Below are 17,254 nucleotides of genomic sequence, written 5' to 3'. Positions count from 1 at the left end.
ACCGCTCGTGTGAAAACCCAGTGCGGGCTGGAGCGGGACTCAAGTTCGTAAGCCTGGGGAACGGCGCAGATACACGTAGCAGAGCTGTGCCGTTCCCAGCCGCGGGGACAGAAGACACGGACGGCCGCACTCCCCCGGCTGCCGACGGGCCCAGAGCCGCATTAACATATCTTTGCTTTGCAGCGCAGAGTCCCAGCCCCTGAGGTGCTCCCGTGCGCGGAGGTGGCAGTCCAGGCGGGCTTCGGGCACCGGCGGGGCCGCGGACGGGCCCGGGACACGGCGGGGCCGCACGGGCCGCGCCCCCTCCTGGCCCGCGCCGCGTTGCGCGGAGCGGCCCCGCGGAGCGAAAGGAGGCGCGGCCGCCGCAGGGCGCCATCCCATTGGCCGTCGGGCGCGCTGCTTTGCATGTCTCCGCCCCCCGGCCGGCCCATTGGCTGCGAACCGGGAGTGCTTTGCATAGCCCCGCCCCCCGCGCCCGCTGGCCGGTGCTGCGCTGCGGTGCGGTGTCGGGCCGGCGGCGCGGCGCAGTGCAGGAGCCGGAGCCGGAGCCGGAGCCGGAGCCGGCAGCGGGGCTCGGCCGGCGGCAGCAGCGGCAGCAGGAGCAGGGCGCAGGCAGCACCGCCGCCGCTTCGCTGCCGTCTGGCGGAGCGGGGCGAAGCGAAGCGGCCGGCGGGTCGCGCCGCGCCCGCTCGCTGCTCTCTCCCCCCGCGTTCCCGTGAGCCGCTCCCCGCCCGGGTCCGTCGGGTGCAGCATGAAGTGCGGCGATGGCCCGGAGAGGTAAGACGGCGGTGAGGACGCTGGAAGACCTGACGCTGGACTCCGGGTATGGTGGTGCGGCGGACTCTGTGCGCTCCTCCAACTTGTCGCTGTGCTGCTCGGATTCGCACCCCGCGTACCCTTATGGAGGAAGCTGCTGGCCGCACCTAACTGACTCCATGCACAGTCGGCACAACAGCTTCGACACCGTCAACACCGTCCTAGCGGAAGACTCCGAGGTGCTGGACTGCGCGGGGCAGCAGTGCTCCCGGCTCCTGCCCGACCTTGAGGAGGTCCCCTGGAGCCTGGAGGAGGTGGAGGCACTGCTGCTGCCGCCGCCGCCGCGCCGGGAGCCGCGGGCGCCGGGCGCCGCCAGCCCCGGGAGCCGGGATGCGGCGGCGCGGCTCTCGACGCTGGTGAGCCGGGCGCTGGTGCGCATCGCTCGGGAGGCACAGCGACTGAGCCTCCGCTTCGCCAAGTGCACCAAGCACGAGGTGCGGAGCGCTATGGAGATCGTCCTGGGCTGGACGCTGGCGGCCCGCTGCACGGCAGCTGCCCTCGGCGCCCTCTCCCTCTACAACATGAGCAGCAGCGGCGGCGACCGCTTCAGCCGTGGCAAGTCGGCCCGGTGCGGACTGGCCTTCTCCGTGGGCAAGTTCTACCGCTGGATGGTGGACAGCCGCGTGGCCCTGCGCATCCACGAGCACGCCGCCATCTACCTCACCGCCGGCACCGAGAGCCTCTTCCGCGACATCCACGCGCGGGTCCTGGCCGGTCCCGCCGCCCCGCTCCCGCCGCCCGGCCGCCCCCCGGCCGCCGCCGCCGCCCCGGCCGAGAAGGAGAAGGAGGGCGGCGAGGCTCCCCGCTTCACCCTGGAGGCGCTGGAGCAGACGGTCAACAACGACCCCGAGCTCTGGGGCTTGCTGCAGCCCTACCAGCACCTCATCTGCGGAAAGAACGCCAGCGGTAAGTGCGGCCGCCGGGCGGGATCGGGCGCCGCCGACCACCTGTTGCGCCGGGCGGGCCCCCGTCCGCCCCCCCGGGCGCTGGGCGGGCCGCCGCCGCCGCACCTGCCGTGGGGCCGGGGGCTGGCGAGGGAGGGAGGGAGGGAGGAGCGGCGTGGCTGCCCCTGCACGGCGGTGCCCGGCCCGCGGAGCGCTGGAGGGGAGCTGCCGAGCATCCCCCGCACGGCTCTGCGGCGGCGTGGTGGGCGTGAATTCAGGGGCAGCTGGCTGGGTGTCGGCGAGGGCTGGCTGAGAGACAGTGGTTCAGAGCTTCAGTTTTCCACAGGAAATGGCAGAAGCGCAGCTGAACGCTTGCAGGCGAGATCAAACTTTTGTTGCATATGCAGTGGTTTGGCCAGCGATTGCGTGGTTGGCGCTGAAATGCAGTCTTTCTGGACAGATTTCATTCATGTTACTGCATGTTTACTCGGAGCTTGACACAAATGCAATACCGTGATGCATCAACTTCCTGGGCATTTTTCCCCTTCGTTTTTTAAAGGATGAATCTAATATTTGTAATAAGTTATCCTTCGGTAGAGTGGCATTCCAAAGTTGATGTTCCTTATTTCAGCTCCCTCTGTTTGTCAGGGAAGGGAAAATGGAACGAGACGTGTTTTGGGGAGGCAGAGTTAAAATAGGGTGTTTTTTTTCATAGCTTCTCCTAAGCGTGCACAGACACATGCAAACACTCTTATTAAGCTTTAATTCAAAATACCTGTCAAACTGAGATGCAAATATTTGGGGAGGGGGCATGTGGAAGAGGAAGGGAACTGGGAGAACAAGGGTAACTGGAAGCTTAGATCACGTCTCCAGATAAGCCTTGTTAAGTTGTTAAAGCCACAGAGGATGCATTACAGCTAATTATCTATTGTCTTACGGCACCTTCTATCCCATAAGAGACCCAAAGGAGAATGCCAAGTGGGAGCGAAAGAAAGGGGCGGATATTCCTCTCTGCTGTAAATAGATGTTGCTTAGTCCTATTCCGCCGGTGGTTTTACTCCAGCAGGGGATGTCCTCCCAGAGGCATCGCTGAACCACCCCTCAAAATGCATCTGGCCTCGGGGGCTTGTGTTGCAGGACCCTGTGTGTTATTCCAGTGCGGGTGCAGGCAGGCATGGCTTCCCCAGGAGTGCCACCGTTGTTTTTTTTCCTTGAGTCCTGCTATGGTGCCTGTAGGTTTCAGATGGCACTGTGTTGTGTTTCTGACATTGCAGCACTGGCTGTGCAGGCTCCTACTGAGCCTTTCATTTTGTTTTGCAGCTCTCTCTAACTCCCTCTGTATCGGCTCAGTGGATTTAAATCAACTTCATTCTGATCCTCATTTATCTCCTTTCTAGGGACACAAACCAGAGTTTTCATCTTCATTTTTTTGTAGTTTTAGCTGCCACAAATCTCCTTGGTAGCTCAGTCCTGAGTTGAACAAATAGCATTTTTCTAAGATGTTTGAATCAGACCCTAGCAAGTTATCCATTTTGTTTTGCCTCTCTCCCTATGCCTACCTGCTTTCTATGCAGATGTCTAAAATGTTGTTTTGCTTTTTAGCATCTTATAATACATAGTTTGGCATCCTGTTAAATATATTTAGAGTTACAGGTGCAAATAAGAGCCAGGCCTCCTTACAGTAAAAGCCATTTTTTACTGCTGTAAATGTTTATTTAGTTTTAATCCAAGGGTGTGTTGCTTGCTCTTAAGTACTTTCAAGGTAACTAAACCAGGCATTATAAACCATTAAACACATCAGTCTGTTTCTTCACTAGTGAGGTATGTATCTGTTTATATAGTCCTCACCATTTTGATGTCTTGAGTCCTCCATGTTTGCTTGCAAATGTTTCCTTCTCAGGCACTTAAAACAGGTGGGGAAGTCTGGTGTGAGACATTATTTGACCGGCTTGAAACTGTTGGGGCCATCTGTGGCAGAAGGCTTGGATTGCTGGAAGCTACATCTCTGTTTAGTGGCCTAACCACAAGTTCATCCTTCCTCCATCCTCAATACTTGAAACACCATGATAGCACAACTTAACAGGTAGCAGACTTCTCACATCTCTCTGCACCTCTCCAGGAGAAGAGACAGGTCTTGTACTCTTGAGCATCTGTAAGTTGGGGTGTCATTTCCCGGCTGAGTTGCACATGAACCCACAAGCTCTGGAATCAGTGAATTTGGTCCAGCAGGTGTGGACAAGAAGCAATGGTGGGCTCCTTTCTGAAGGCACCATGGCCAGTGTGATTTGAGTGAAGGTGAGGAATGGAAAGCAGTGCAAAAGCAGACTCTGTAGCAGTACCTTATCTGCAGGCAAGTTTTTGTGGGGAGAAGTGCCTCTCTGGGAGGCAAATGTCAAACCTTTGAAAAATTTCCAGGTGAAATTCAACACCTTAAAGTTCATCCTGACTGTGAAACGGGCCCCCCATGAAGATCATGGGATGCAGGTGTGTAAAGAACATGAGTTTGTGCATTATGCAGATGGCTCTGACAGAGTTTGTGAACATGAGTGTTGGGGAAGATGGTCTGAGGATCTGCAAGACACAAACCAGCTTTTCAGGGCTTCCCTGTAAGTTGTGCAGAGCGTTTAGTGGTTTCAGCTGAGGTTTGTTAGCCTGATGTCATATTGGTCATCTTGAAAGCCGCTGAATATGATCAGCATTGCAAAGATAACCTTCCTATAAATGATGGTCATGTGCCTTCAGACAAAGATGTTTGAACCGGTTCTTTCTATGGGCCCTTGAGCTTGCTGGGTTCCTTTTGGGTGTATTTGGCCTGAGCTTGGACAGCTGCCTCAACGGGAGCCCCACTCTCCAACAGGAGCCTGCTCATTGCTCTTGCAGGGTCAGAAGCCTGTGGATGAAGGTGGTGGCCCTCCTTGGTGTGTTGTGGGCAGCAGGCCATGTGTCCTTGATAAGCCCCTCGATAACCCCGTGTGGGACAGGGCAGGGATAACAAAGGCAGAGCGGGCGATGCCATCGGCAGCGAGCCGCTGGGAGTAGTATGGCAGCAACTGCTGGCATATTGACTGAGCTTATCTTTCTTATTACTATATCAGAAAAAATAGACCTTAAAAGCACCCTGAGGTAGTAGTTTCCACTCCCCCCCCCCCAGAATTTTAACTTCACGGCTGAATGAAAATGAAAAACTTTACGTTTGGGATTTCACTGACGCTTAAATGTTTCAATTATGAGCTTTGTCTGAACAGCACAGTGCACGTTTTACATCCTATAACAGTTGCACAGAGTGTTATTTCCCTTGGAACAGGGGGAGAAAAAAACTGTGTGCTCAATGAAAGGCAGTAAAAGCTGGCACCTCTGTGGTTTAAGCCATATTATTTTAGTTTCTTTATTGCTCATCAAACCCTTACTTTATGCCAGATCTGAGAAATGTTTTGAGATGAATGGGAAGTTTCCCCAGGTTAAGAAAATTGTTTTTTCCTGTTTCAGTCTTCGGGGGTCTCCATGTCTTTGCGACAAAACTTTTGGTGGGAGATATACAGCCAGGGAGCTGGGGGATCACAGGGTGGAGTGTTCTGTGGAGGAGTCAGCATGCACAACTCTGCCTTGTCTGTTTGTGTATAGCTACTAAAAATAGTGATTTGGAACCCAGCTACATCCTTGTGGTTCCTTCCTCTTCTTAATATTATTTAGAGAAGAAGATCAAACTCGTTAGAAAGCCAGGATTAGGTCAGGCTTGGCTGATACGTGTCAGCTAACCTCAGTGTAACCTCAGCCTCTTCTCCTAATTCAGGCGACCTAGGGGGACTCCGAGCAAGTGAGGAGTACCAGTATTTAGCACAGCTTAACCAAATCAACAAATTCTTTTCAATTTTGATTCCTATGTGTACATACATGCGTGCACACAGAGACCATACCCTTCTTTTACCGGCAAGCATACTGTTATCTGTTACTTCTCTGCTCTTTGCTGTAATTGAACCATTCAGGATGCCATTATGGCCTTAGGGGCAGTGTGAAAATCAATCTAAAACTTATTTCAGCTAAGATGATAGGGGAATATTTGGGCACAAAATAGAATTTTATGCTATTTTCTTAACCTTACTTTAAACTGTAATTCCAAGAATATCCTTCCCCCTCCACCCCCCATTACGTTTCTGTTGTATTTTTTGCTGCTTAAGAAAAAGGAATATAGTTGACATTTCTTATATGTGCCAGTATATTATACTTAGAGGTCTTTGCTGTTTTGTTTTTCCCATCTATTTCAGGGCACTTAAGGTTGACATGAGTGGTGGTGCAACAAACGATGTGTAGTTTTGCTTGATTCTCTTACCTGTTTGCTTTCTCAAGCAAACTTCCACACCGTCTTTGAACAACTTGTGAATTTGTTTCCTCTCCATTCTGAGAGGGGGAGAGGGGGACAAATCCCCAAAGGGCAGAAGGTTTTGCCTGTTTGTGGTTTGTGGGCAGTGATGCTGGTGGGAGTTGAGATGGCAGTGCAGAAACCATGCTCCTTCTCTGTAGTGGGGTGGGTTGCTTTGACCCCTGGTGTTGGCAGGAGTGGAACAGAAGGATCATCAGTGTGTGTGCTTCTTGAAAACCTCTGTTGCCTTGAGAGGACACCTTGAAAGGGAGCAATGGTAGGACTGGGAAATAGAGACCCATTGGGATGTTGAGGTTTGATTCACTGGGGATGAGGTTTGTTTCCCCTCTGGATGTTTTGATTCATGTAATTTGTTTCAGTTATGAGTCTTAACATTAAAAAAAAAATAAATCCCAGAATTGGTTATACTGGAGGCACTCAGGATGATAATAAAGCTTATATTTGCCAATATGATTGTTCCTTTTGTCATGTTGGAAAGTACCTTAATAGCATTTGTAGCCTTGGCCATGCTAGGGAGTTTTCAGGCTGCATCTACATTACCTAGTTTCTGATGTAAAAGAGGCTTTGGACTGATGATTGGAAATGTGATTATGTATACAAGGAGCATGTTAGGGGAACCACAGTATAGTTTCAGCAGTATATTGGGTTCCTGGCTTTTTTGCTGAGTGCTGACAGGCTTCATGCAGTTTTTCAGCCATCCTGTGAGCTGATGACATAAGGTGCAGGCGAATGTCAGGGACAACTTTGTGCCTTTTCCTAGTGCTGCTGCAAATGCTCTCTCTTCCACTGCTCTAAGTTAATAAAAATGAAAAAGACACCACTCTTAGAGTGTTGGTGTTTCTGCAGTGTGTGTCATACCAAGCAGTTGGTTGTCAGTCGCAAACCTCCCACATTGTCCGGAGTAAATACCTGGTGGTGCAGTGGCTGGGAACATCTACAGCCTGAACCCTTTCTCCCCTGCCTGGTTATGCCTTGAGTTCTCCTATCTCAGAAGTCAGGCAAAAAGCTTTATGGTCTTTTCCTCACCTTTCCCTTAATGCAGATGTGAAAGAAGAAAGCCCTGCTCTATGAGATGACACCAGAGGAGGAGAGAGCTGTTTTCTGTAGCATGTGGGCTTTGGGAATGAAGTCCTGTGCCTGGAATAATTTCCTCTGGCCAGTGTGCAGTGCAGAAAGAGTGGGGGAGCTCCTTTCAGGTGGTTTGCTGGAATTAGCAGTTTTCATGCAAAATACTTCTGTTGCTGGCCCAGCACAGGATGTACAGGAAAAGCAAGGAGGGGATGGATGAGGGAGTTCATCACCAGGCTGTTTTCTTGCAGAGATTGTGATGAGCAGCACCTCCACTGTTTGTGTCCCTGAGCAGGGTGGCATTCTGTGTACTCTTGGGGGCTGAAGTGGATGCTTGGTGGATGGTGACTCACCTCAGTGCCTGTTCACTTTCCCTGTCTCCTCCCACTTGGAAGGTTCCTGCTGCCTCAGTTTCCCAGGCTGGGCCATCATCTCCAGCTCTGGCAATGGTGACTTCCTGCCAGTCCCTTTGTGCCAGCACTCCTGCCCATGGCTCTGTCTGCAGGCTGTTTTCCTTTGCCCAGCATATAGGAGACTTTAGCAAGGCATAAAAATTAAGTAGGGACTATTTTCTTTCTTTGCTCGTGTCCTTGTTTACTTGCTGACCAAAAGCAGCATGCTGCACCATCTCTGTAGAAATCTGTAATTACAATTGTTATGTACCTGATAAGTATTTTAAAGATTTCAAAAGACATTAAGTGAAAATTACCCCAGAGCTTGCATGGCCAGCTTAATAACCTCTGGTTGCTTTGCCAGAAGCGTTCAGTTAGGCAGCCTGAAAAAAACCACAGGCGTTGTGAAGGACTGTGCCAGCTAAATGGTCGCATGTGGTTGGTTCTTGGTCTGCCCTTGCTTTCAGGGTTTCCTACGACAAAGAGTTTCCATCAGTGGCCGCATTTGTTTGGCAATGCATGAGCTTCCCATTTTCCCAGAAAGTAACATAGTTATCCTAAGGATGTGAGGAGATAAAATCTGATGTCGAGTCACCCCTTTTGCTTTCCGTAGGGATGCATTTCTCTCTTGTAAAAACAGAAGAGGGGAGGGCACTGATCAGGTGAAACGAGTCAGTGAGGAGGCAGCTGTTGGCTTCTCCTGACAGCAGGAGTGAGGGGCATGCTCCTGGCAGCAGCTGAAGGAGCCACTGTTGGTGTGGATCAGTTCAGCAGCGGGGATGGGGCACAGGCACGCTGACACCTTGCTGGGGCTTGTCTCAGTTACTTTAATTTAACCTGATGTGCTGATGATCTTGCATCATCACACTTCCTTACTCTGGCAGTTTGTGGGTAAGGAGAAAGTTCTACAGCATGGCTTTTATGGCACATGACCATATTCTTAGGCTCCACTGGAGAGGTGCCTGTCATCTTTAAGGTATTTTATCCTGTTCCTTGATTCCTAGGCTGAGTTCATAGGAACCACAGTACCCTTTTTTGGTGTAACTGTTCCTAAAAACAACCCAAGAGATTTTATAGTATGGTGAGAGGGTATCCAGTGGTAAATACGTGGACCAGCTTGGAGGCTGAAAAGGTGCTCAAGAGACTCAAAGTTTCCACAGGGATTCTCTTGGCTCATCACTGATAAGGAAAAGAAATTGTCTGTGATTTAAACAATACTGGATCAATAATAAGGAACAGGACAAAAATTAGACCCCCTGTACCGAGAGACCTCAGGACAGGTGATTGTGTGCCTGATGAATCAAGCTGACCGAGGTGGAGGAGGGAAGAAGGACTTGTTCACCCCTGTTGGTTCCAGGCCACTTAAAAGCGTGGTGCCAGACCTGGTGTAATTCCCTGTGGGCAGTGGTGTGTGGCTGCCTGGTGTTGGTGCTTGATGGGAACGACACATGGAAGGCCAGGAGACAGGCAGAGCTCTTTCTGGGGGGGTGTAAGGCAGCTGAAAGTGAAAGTGCAGGGAGGGATCAGTGCTGCAGGATGTGTGGGAGGGTGGGATGCTCGCCAGGAGATAGGAGCACACTAAAGCCTTGCAGCTGAGCAGCGAGGGACTGGTTATATTTCTGGGTCAGCAAATTCACAACCTTACCTGGCTTTTCCAGAGCTCCTATGGGCATGGACCTTGCTCATGTGAACAGCACATGGACTCCACACAGCCATAAAGGTCTTGGGACCGGCTGGTGAGTGAGCAGGAGAACAGGAACCTCTGAAAAGATTAGAGAAGAGGCCTCTTCAAGGGCCAGATTTCTGTCCTCAAGTGCTGTAGAGTAGCACCTGGACCTGCAAGAGTCTCAGGCTTTAAAATTCATAAAACCACCCTGTTTTTAAATTGGAGTGCAATGAAATATTGCTCCCAGGTGGGGGAAGTGAGTGGGGCTGGGGTTGCAGCAGAGGTATGTTGAATGTATTTGCATTTTTGAGGCAGTTAAATAATTGAAGGAAACTTTGCATCCTGCAGTGTTTTGCAGTTTCTCTGGCCCTGTGGTAGCTTTGGATAAACGCTGTTGGGCTGTAGCGCCTTCCCTTGTGTGTTGTGTTTGGCCCTGGTTAAGTTGCTAGTCAGGCAAGGTTGGCTTTTTCTTGCAAAGAGCTGAGCAGGTCTTGCAAGCCTCTCTCTGGGATGTTACCCAGAAGGGATTGGGAAAAACAGAGGTTGTGGTGCTGTGGGCCATGTGTACTCCCCAGAGTGCAGGTCCTTCGTCCCAGATGAAGCATCTGCAGTTCTCTGTCACCTCGAAGGAGTGAACGTGGCCGGCCCCAAGGCAAGCTGCCACCGGGGAGGTGGGTCAGGTGCCTGGGGATGGATGCTGGACTGCCAGACCTTCAGTGGGAAGTGCTGCCAGCAGAAATGAGAGAGATTTCAGAGGTCATAGTCATTTTGGCTACCCACTGAGATGATTTTTTTGTGGAGAATACTAAGAAGATTTTTTTTCTTTTTGGTGTAATACAGGGGCATTTCTTTGCATGCCAGCATGTTGCAGGAATTGCTTTCACTAAATCATTCCCTGTAAGTCTGAGTAGGTATATCATTTTGCTCTGGGTTGTCATATAGCAGAGGCAGCTGCTAGGGACTAGATGCAGCTACCTCTGATGCTGTTATTTCCCGAGGTGCTTATAAAAGAAGGGTCACAGGACTCGGTACTTCAGAAAAAGTATCCCTGTGCTACTTGTGTTATTTAACTTCTCTAGTGCATGTCTTGTGCGGGGTGCTGCGTGAGTCCAGCTGTTCCAAAGGGAGTGCTAAGCCCAGTCCTGTGGTCCTTGTTTGGGCACAGTTCCCACTGGTTTTGGTGGTAAGGACAGCCTGTTAAACACCAAGATCGGCTCTTGCATTTGGTAACAAATTGAAGAATTAAGAATTAAACTCCTGAGTCAAAGCTAGAGGCCCAGGCTTAGTTTTGCTTAAGATAAGCTTTTCCAAAACTGAAGATAAGTATCAGTACCTCACTGCAGATACTTATTCTTAATTTGAAAGGATTTTTTTTTCCATTGTTACACTGATTAATGGTGTTCAGCTTGAAGATTGCACAGCCTGTGAGGCCTTGTGCTACCTGGCTCTAGCCTATTTCTGCTGGCCCACATAAGAAAAATTCTAAAAATAGTCCAGCAGTGTAGGTTTTCAAAAGTAAATTAGATTTTAAAAATAAGAGGTTCGGTTTAATTATCTGGCAGGCTCTCAGTAAGGAGGAGGAGTTTCAAAGTACGCAATTTTTCTAACCTGGAAAAAACCCCCGGCCCCAAGCATAGCTGTCCCTCAGGAGTTAGGACCTGCTGTTGCTTTGCTGTTGTGCTTTACCTATTAACTAGTTCTTCATCATACCAGTATGCTCAGAAAAGAATTGCCTTGTGCATCAACTGTTTCTGGAGAATGAAAACAGTTTTGCAAGCTGACTGAGTGCAGGGATAGACACCAGCAAGGTAGAGTCTTTTTAATGGAAAATACCTCCCTGTGGGAATGCATGTAATGCCTTGCTTCCATCTTAAAGAGCATGTTTGGTAGAGGATGGGTAAGACAAGGAGGAGTAGTTTGAAATATTCCACAGGTTTAAATGTAGGAATGGCATAAACACCTGTGTAATGCCAAGGATGAGCTTAGGCAGCAATGTTCTTGCAGCAGAATGCTGGGAGCCAAGATAAGTAAGTTGGTGACACTGTCTGTCTGACACGCATCAGTGGTCGGACTGTGGTGGCTGAACGCTTCCAAAGCAAGATTAAATGAGAGAAAAACAACAAGAGAAAACAACAAGAGAAAAACACCCTAGCCAAAACTCATTCCTTCTTAATGTACAGTCTAACTGATCTTCAGGAAGGATATATGGGCTGTCACCTCTTTTCAGCACACAGAAACTGCCTATGTGTGGGATAATTGGCAGGTTTTATAAGAAGACCTCAAACCACCAGAGCAGATGGGGATGCTGATGTCTGCTGACTCTGCCTCCTCTGACCAGCGGTGTCATGGGGAGAGAAAGGCACGAGCTGGACCTTGAGGTTGTGGAGGAACTCCAGTTATCAGGTGGGTGGGAGTGCACTGCCTTATCAGGGCTGGTGATGTTCTGGTTACTGGTGTGAGGCAGGAGCTGGTGAGTCACAGAGTGTTTTATGAGATTTGGGGCTGCTTGTTCAGGTGTCAGCCACTATTGCAGGTGACTTCCTTCACTGACTGAGGAGGCAAGGCAAGGTTTTCCTCTGGATGGGACCCTGTCCTCCTCCTTTGCCAGCCCGAGATCAGATGGGTCCGATTTGCCCAACCTAGGGCTATGTTTGAGACTCCTGGAAGCTTACCTGGAACCAGGCTGCTGCTGCCTGCTTAATAGGTGCTCTCATGCAAACAGTGCAGACACATCCCAACTGCAAAACTGGCTACAAAGCTGGCTGCTGAGCAGTTTTAAACCTGTAGCATTGACTGCTTGTGCAATCCATGTTGCATACTTCTGACAGTGCTGGTAAGACATTCCTGTCTGGAGTGAGAGGGTGGAGTGCAGACACTGGGATCTTTAGCGTTGGGATTTACACATTTTCTGGTCTGGTAATGTCTGAGTTGGGTGAGTCCCTGGGAAACATCCTTTTGTGGGGCAAGGACAGCACTTAGAGGGAAGAGGTGTTAAGGAAATGAGGACTTGCTAGTTTACTTCTCCACTTGACTGTGATGTGAGAAGCATCACTGGAGTGAGTTCTGTTCCTTCTTCCTTTAGAGGTTTGCAGTGCTGTTGGCATTACACTGATATGCAGAAAAAGTTGTTGATATTTAAACACAAATGTTGGCCACGGCAGAAGGAAAAATTAAAACAATTCAGCACACCACATAAAACATCCTCTGAGCCTGGAATAATTAGTTCAGTTTCATAGCCTGATTTGCAGAAAGAGAAAGAACAGAACAAAGAGCAGAAAAGATAATGAAATTTGGGGGTGTGTGTGTGTGTGTGTGTGTGTGTGTCACGGGGACTATTTCTGCACAGTGATAGTCAACCACAGTGGTGTTATTTGGTCCAGAAGAAAGGCACCTGGGGATTCTGTGATTCCACCATGCAAGGGACTGAGTGGCAAAGTGGGAACTTGAAAGACTGAAAGAGTAAATTTAAAGTTACTCTGAAGAGCCCTCTCCTTTTCCCAGCGTAGCAGGGGTTTGTGGAACAGTATAATTGCAAAGGAGTGGCTGGGAAACAACGTGCTGGGGTTGTGCACATGGAGACTATTTCTAAAGATTATATTAATCCTGTGTTAATAATTGCAGAGGAAGTACTGGTTTGTGTTTTAGCCCAAGCTTTGCTCGGACAGCCTTTGCAGGCATTGCACAAGATGTGCAATGTGGGTGTTGCTGCCCTTTGTGCTGCAGAGCCTCTCTCTGCTGATGGGCACTGCAAACTGAGGCTGCTTCCTGCAATATGACAGGAATAACCTTTATTGCTTTCTGTAACCCTGTGAATGAGTAAGAACCTCAGGACTGAGGGTTCCACTGTTCTGAGCTTCTTTCGTGGTCACTTCTCTAGGTTTTCTTTTGCCATTTTGACATGGGCAACTTTTCCTTCCCTGTGTTTCATATGTGGTCTCTTCATTAGGAGTGGTGACCTTCTGGATGCTGCTCCTTTTCTTTCCCCTTAAGTTCAAAGAAGTTCAGTATTTACATAAGCAGCTTGCTTGCTATTTTACTGCTTTCTGGCATAATCTCTCTTGAATGCCTTTCTGAAAATAGTCTGTCCAAGTAAAAATATGAGGTAAAAATATTCACTGTTGAAGGAGAATATTTAGAAAAATAGCTGTAATTTTGAGTTGTATCAAAAAGAAACCCAAGCCTTTGCAGTTGATTAGGGACAGGTGTTTTAACTTCTTCTGCAGCTGTTTTTTTGGTTGTTGACTGGAATTTTTGACCCACTGGAAAAAAAAAAAAACCCAAAACCCAAAACAACCCTTACTAAATTTGGTATCAGGGCTATAGCACTGTGAACTTAGTGTAAAGCAGAAAAAAAGTATGCAAAGCACCACTTCATTACACTGGATTGTTGCATCAATAATGTAGTAATGTAATTTCTTGGAGGGAAAAATAATGGGCTCTAATGATGTGACCAGTGTGTTTACTGATACTGTAGCACAATTAATTGTGCCTTTCTTGCAATTAAGTGCTGCTAACAATTTCTGTTAAAATTGGATGTAGGGCATATGAGCTCAATTTCCTCTGTCCAAGGAGTTTGTCCCTACTCTTTTGGGATTATCCACAGAAAAATAAAAAAATGTGTCTCATGGGTTTCTGTGTTTATTATGTAGTGGTGTGCCAGAGGCTGCTGCTCTGCTTTCTTATGCCCATGTTTTGTGACAGCTGTGGGGACTGACCTGGGGGAAGAGTGCCATGGAGGGGCTGTGGGCTTCCAGGCTTTGCCTGCATGCGTTTCCCCGTGGGATTGTGGAAAACAGGAGTGAAGTCTAGGTGGAGGTCTGTCATCTTCCTGACATCACTGATGGACTTGTGTGAGAGGCTGGTGGTGCTTGGCTGAATGCTGTACCCTCAGGGAAAGGTTTGATCTCACTGAGAAAAGCAGCTGGTGGCCCCTTTTGTGATATCCAGGCAGGGTGTGGGGAGGAGACCCTGGGGGAAGGCAGAGCAAGCCCTGAGGTAGGGTGGGCTGCTCAGACCCCATGTCAGGGTGGGCTGCTCAGACCCCATATCAGGGTGGGCTGCTCAGACCCCATTATCAGGGTGGGCTGCTCAGACCCCATTATCAGGGTGGGCTGCTCAGACCCCGTGTCAGGGGGGGCTGCTCGGACCCCATATCAGGGTGGGCTGCTCAGACAGTGAGTAGTCTCCTTACTCCATTCAGTTGTGGCAGACCCAGACGTGGAGATTGGCTAGATGTTTGGGTTGGGTTGATGAATGCTGTTTCTGTCTTTTTGTCATTCAACACAGTCCTGTGTTACTTCTCCAATGCCTGACAAAAGTTCAGCTTGCTGCCAGCCTTCCCTTCCGTGGAGGAAAACGATGTAATCTCTCCTAAATCTCTAGTTTCCATAAGTCTTGGAGTTGTCAGTGGCCATCCCTAGCGCTGGAGTTGTTGTCCATAGGGGGTGGAAATCTGCCCCTGAGCTGGAAGGTTGTTGGGGGACGGCGGAGGAACGGGCAGGCACATGTGCCACCACATAAAACTCATTTTCTTTGAAACGAGGTAAGAAATGCGACTTCCCATTTTCCAAGGATTTTGATAAACGGGTCTGCTTGCGCTCATTCATGTTTCTTGTAAACTCCCTGAAGAGTCGTGCTTGTGCCATGTGCAGAAGACAGAGGCTTACAGGAACTGCAGCTCTGGCTCCTGACAAGGGTGGGTTATAGGCACCGCCAAGGATCTGGTATCTTTGGCAGGCAAAGCTCTGGCTGGTTTTGTATTGGTGGATTCCAAGGTGTTTTCCCACTTTCTTTGCTGGGTACTATGGGTGGGAGTGGAGACAGAGAATAGAAGCAGTAAATTTCTCGAAGTACTTCATAATGCACTTTTGTCCCCCACTTTGAACCTGAATAGGGTGTTTATGAAGAGAATTCAAGTGACAATTTTCTGTTGGAAGATTTATTTAGTGATATGAAATGAAAGAATTTCTCAGTCTCATCTTTTAATTTGTTATAAAAGAGCCAAAATGATATATTTAATCGTTTTCTAACCACACACTTTCAAAACTGTGTTTATCTGATCTTTTTACACAGAGGATAATTGGCTTATACAAAACTAAGTGTTTTTCTGGTGGTGGGTTACTTGCTTTTAAATATGTATGTAGCAGCTTTTCTTTAAAAAAGGCAGTGCCAGGGAGAGGTCATATTTCAGGTCATACAAGTGACAGTGAGTATTTTAAAAATGGGACACTGCAAGTAGCAGAGAGAAACAGTTCTAGGTATCTGTGTGCTGTGAGCTTGGGACTGGCACTAACTGGCAAGATTTCCCATTTATTAGCTGAAAAGAGGAGTTCAGCCTTTCACAGGGATTGGCAGGAGTTTTGCTGGTAGCACTTTCTGTTAATAAACACTTGGTTCTACCTGGAGGTGCTGTGTACAGACAGACATTTAGTGTTCTCTAGCCTACCTGTAGCTATAAGTCCCCTGGGGAATGGCAAACTAATGGTGATGGTGAAGCTTCCTCCCTGGGAACAAGGGAGAGCTTCTTATGTGCTTGGGCTGTGAGCCAGGCTTATTTTTTCTTGGATTTGCTACATGAATTTGGTGTCAGCTTTCTTCCAAAGAGTACAAAATTGTAATTTATTTTATTTATAGAGTTGTGTGATTTATACCCTGAGATATGTCTCAGTGGTTTCAAATTACAGAGAAGGATGGAAATACTGGCTGATTTTTCCCTTACCCTCTCTGTGGACTTTGAGCAGCAGGTCCAAGCCTAAAACTCCACAGCTGGTAATGAAAGCACAATTTCATTTCATGGCCTCAAGTATTGCTGTAAACCTTCCTGAAATTTCTGCTGGTGGTGTGCTACCATGATCTTTCTTAGTCCTGTCATTAGTGTGAGAGAAAGTGTCTTCACTTGCCTTTAGGTAAATACATCGTCAGGCTGATCTAGTGGTTGAAGAGTGGGAAAAACCCATTGAAGTCAATATAACTGTGTTTAAAAAAATAAGAGAAAAGAAAGAACTCATCCACCAAATGAGTCTGTGACCTGGTATCTGCTGGAGTTATTGAGAGCTGACCTAGATGTAGGTACTTGTGTTAATCACCGTGTTTTACTGCGGTTTCTGTTCCTGAAGTGTGCTTGTTGGAGAAAAGCATCTTGTATTTGAACTTCTGTGTGGTGCTTCCCTCCCTTAGACAATTTTCAGTGATTCCAGCCCTTGTGTCTGAAGCGCTGCTGTTGATGGAAGCTGTTGATAGAAGCTGTCCATGGAGGCTCTCAGTAACACTTGAAGTCAGTGGCTGGTGGGGACACTAGCACATAGTATGTCACTGCTTTGGCATGCCACCCAGTTTTAAGGGCAGCTTAAGGATGGTATCCATATACAGCAAATACTCTCCAGTCTGTTTCTATCAGGTTGCCCAATGCCTTCTCCTGGTGAATGCAAGTGATTTTCTGACAGGGAGTCATTTGAGGCAGTCCTGCTGCCTCAGGGTGCCGGATAAGCTGTCAACTAGTGCCAATTTACCTCTGTTTTACATGTGTAAATGTAGTGCTGGGAAACACCACCTCCCTGGAGCTGTACCAACCAACCTTGTACTTGTGCAGCTATTTCAGTCTGGGGATGTTGAGACTTGCTGTCACCTCCCTGCTCACGCAGGAGAGCACCAGTGGCAAGTGCAGCTGTAACCATCTAGGGAGGGAGTTTGATGCCTCTCATTTTGGTGCAGCAAGAGCTGCCTAACTGTGGGAGCTTTTTCCCTGACTCTTGGGAAGCTGGAAGGGATGTAAAATAGGGGTAGGTGCTGCCTTTGCATATGGAAATGATACATCTCCTGACATGCTCCACCTGGCTCACTGCCCTGCACCAGCCCTGGGCTCTGCCAGGTGGCAACCATGCAGAGATTTTGGGGAGCTGGGGTCTCTGTGCTCCCCTTTTTCTTAGCTGTGAGTCTGGGATGTCAGTGGGCTGGTAAGGAGATGCTCTGTTGCTGTCTAGCTCTCCGTGAGCAGGATGCCTGGCTTTGATCTTTTTAAAGATGCTATCATGGAAGTCTAGTAGAAACTGAA

The 17,254-nt window shown here is 48.9% G+C and overlaps 1 protein-coding gene across 3 annotated transcripts in view; it reads left to right on the top strand.

Moving 5' to 3' along the window:
- Nucleotides 1-574: 574 nt before the first annotated feature.
- ABTB3 (ankyrin repeat and BTB domain containing 3) overlaps nucleotides 575-17,254 on the top strand; it is a 163,204-nt gene continuing 146,524 nt past the window's right edge. For all 3 annotated transcript variants that reach the window (XM_084205615.1, XM_084205614.1, XM_084205616.1), the window contains exon 1: nucleotides 575-1,722. In XM_084205615.1, the coding sequence (XP_084061741.1) occupies nucleotides 765-1,722 (958 nt within the window). In that variant the 5' untranslated portion in view covers nucleotides 575-764. The remainder of the gene's footprint in view (nucleotides 1,723-17,254) is intronic.

Source organism: Fringilla coelebs (assembly GCF_963513975.1).
Source record: "Fringilla coelebs genome assembly, chromosome: 5".
In the NCBI taxonomy this organism is placed as follows: domain Eukaryota; kingdom Metazoa; phylum Chordata; class Aves; order Passeriformes; family Fringillidae; genus Fringilla; species Fringilla coelebs.
The sequence above is the reverse complement of the archived record's forward strand: the minus strand, read 5'-3'. Positions and strand labels throughout refer to the sequence as shown.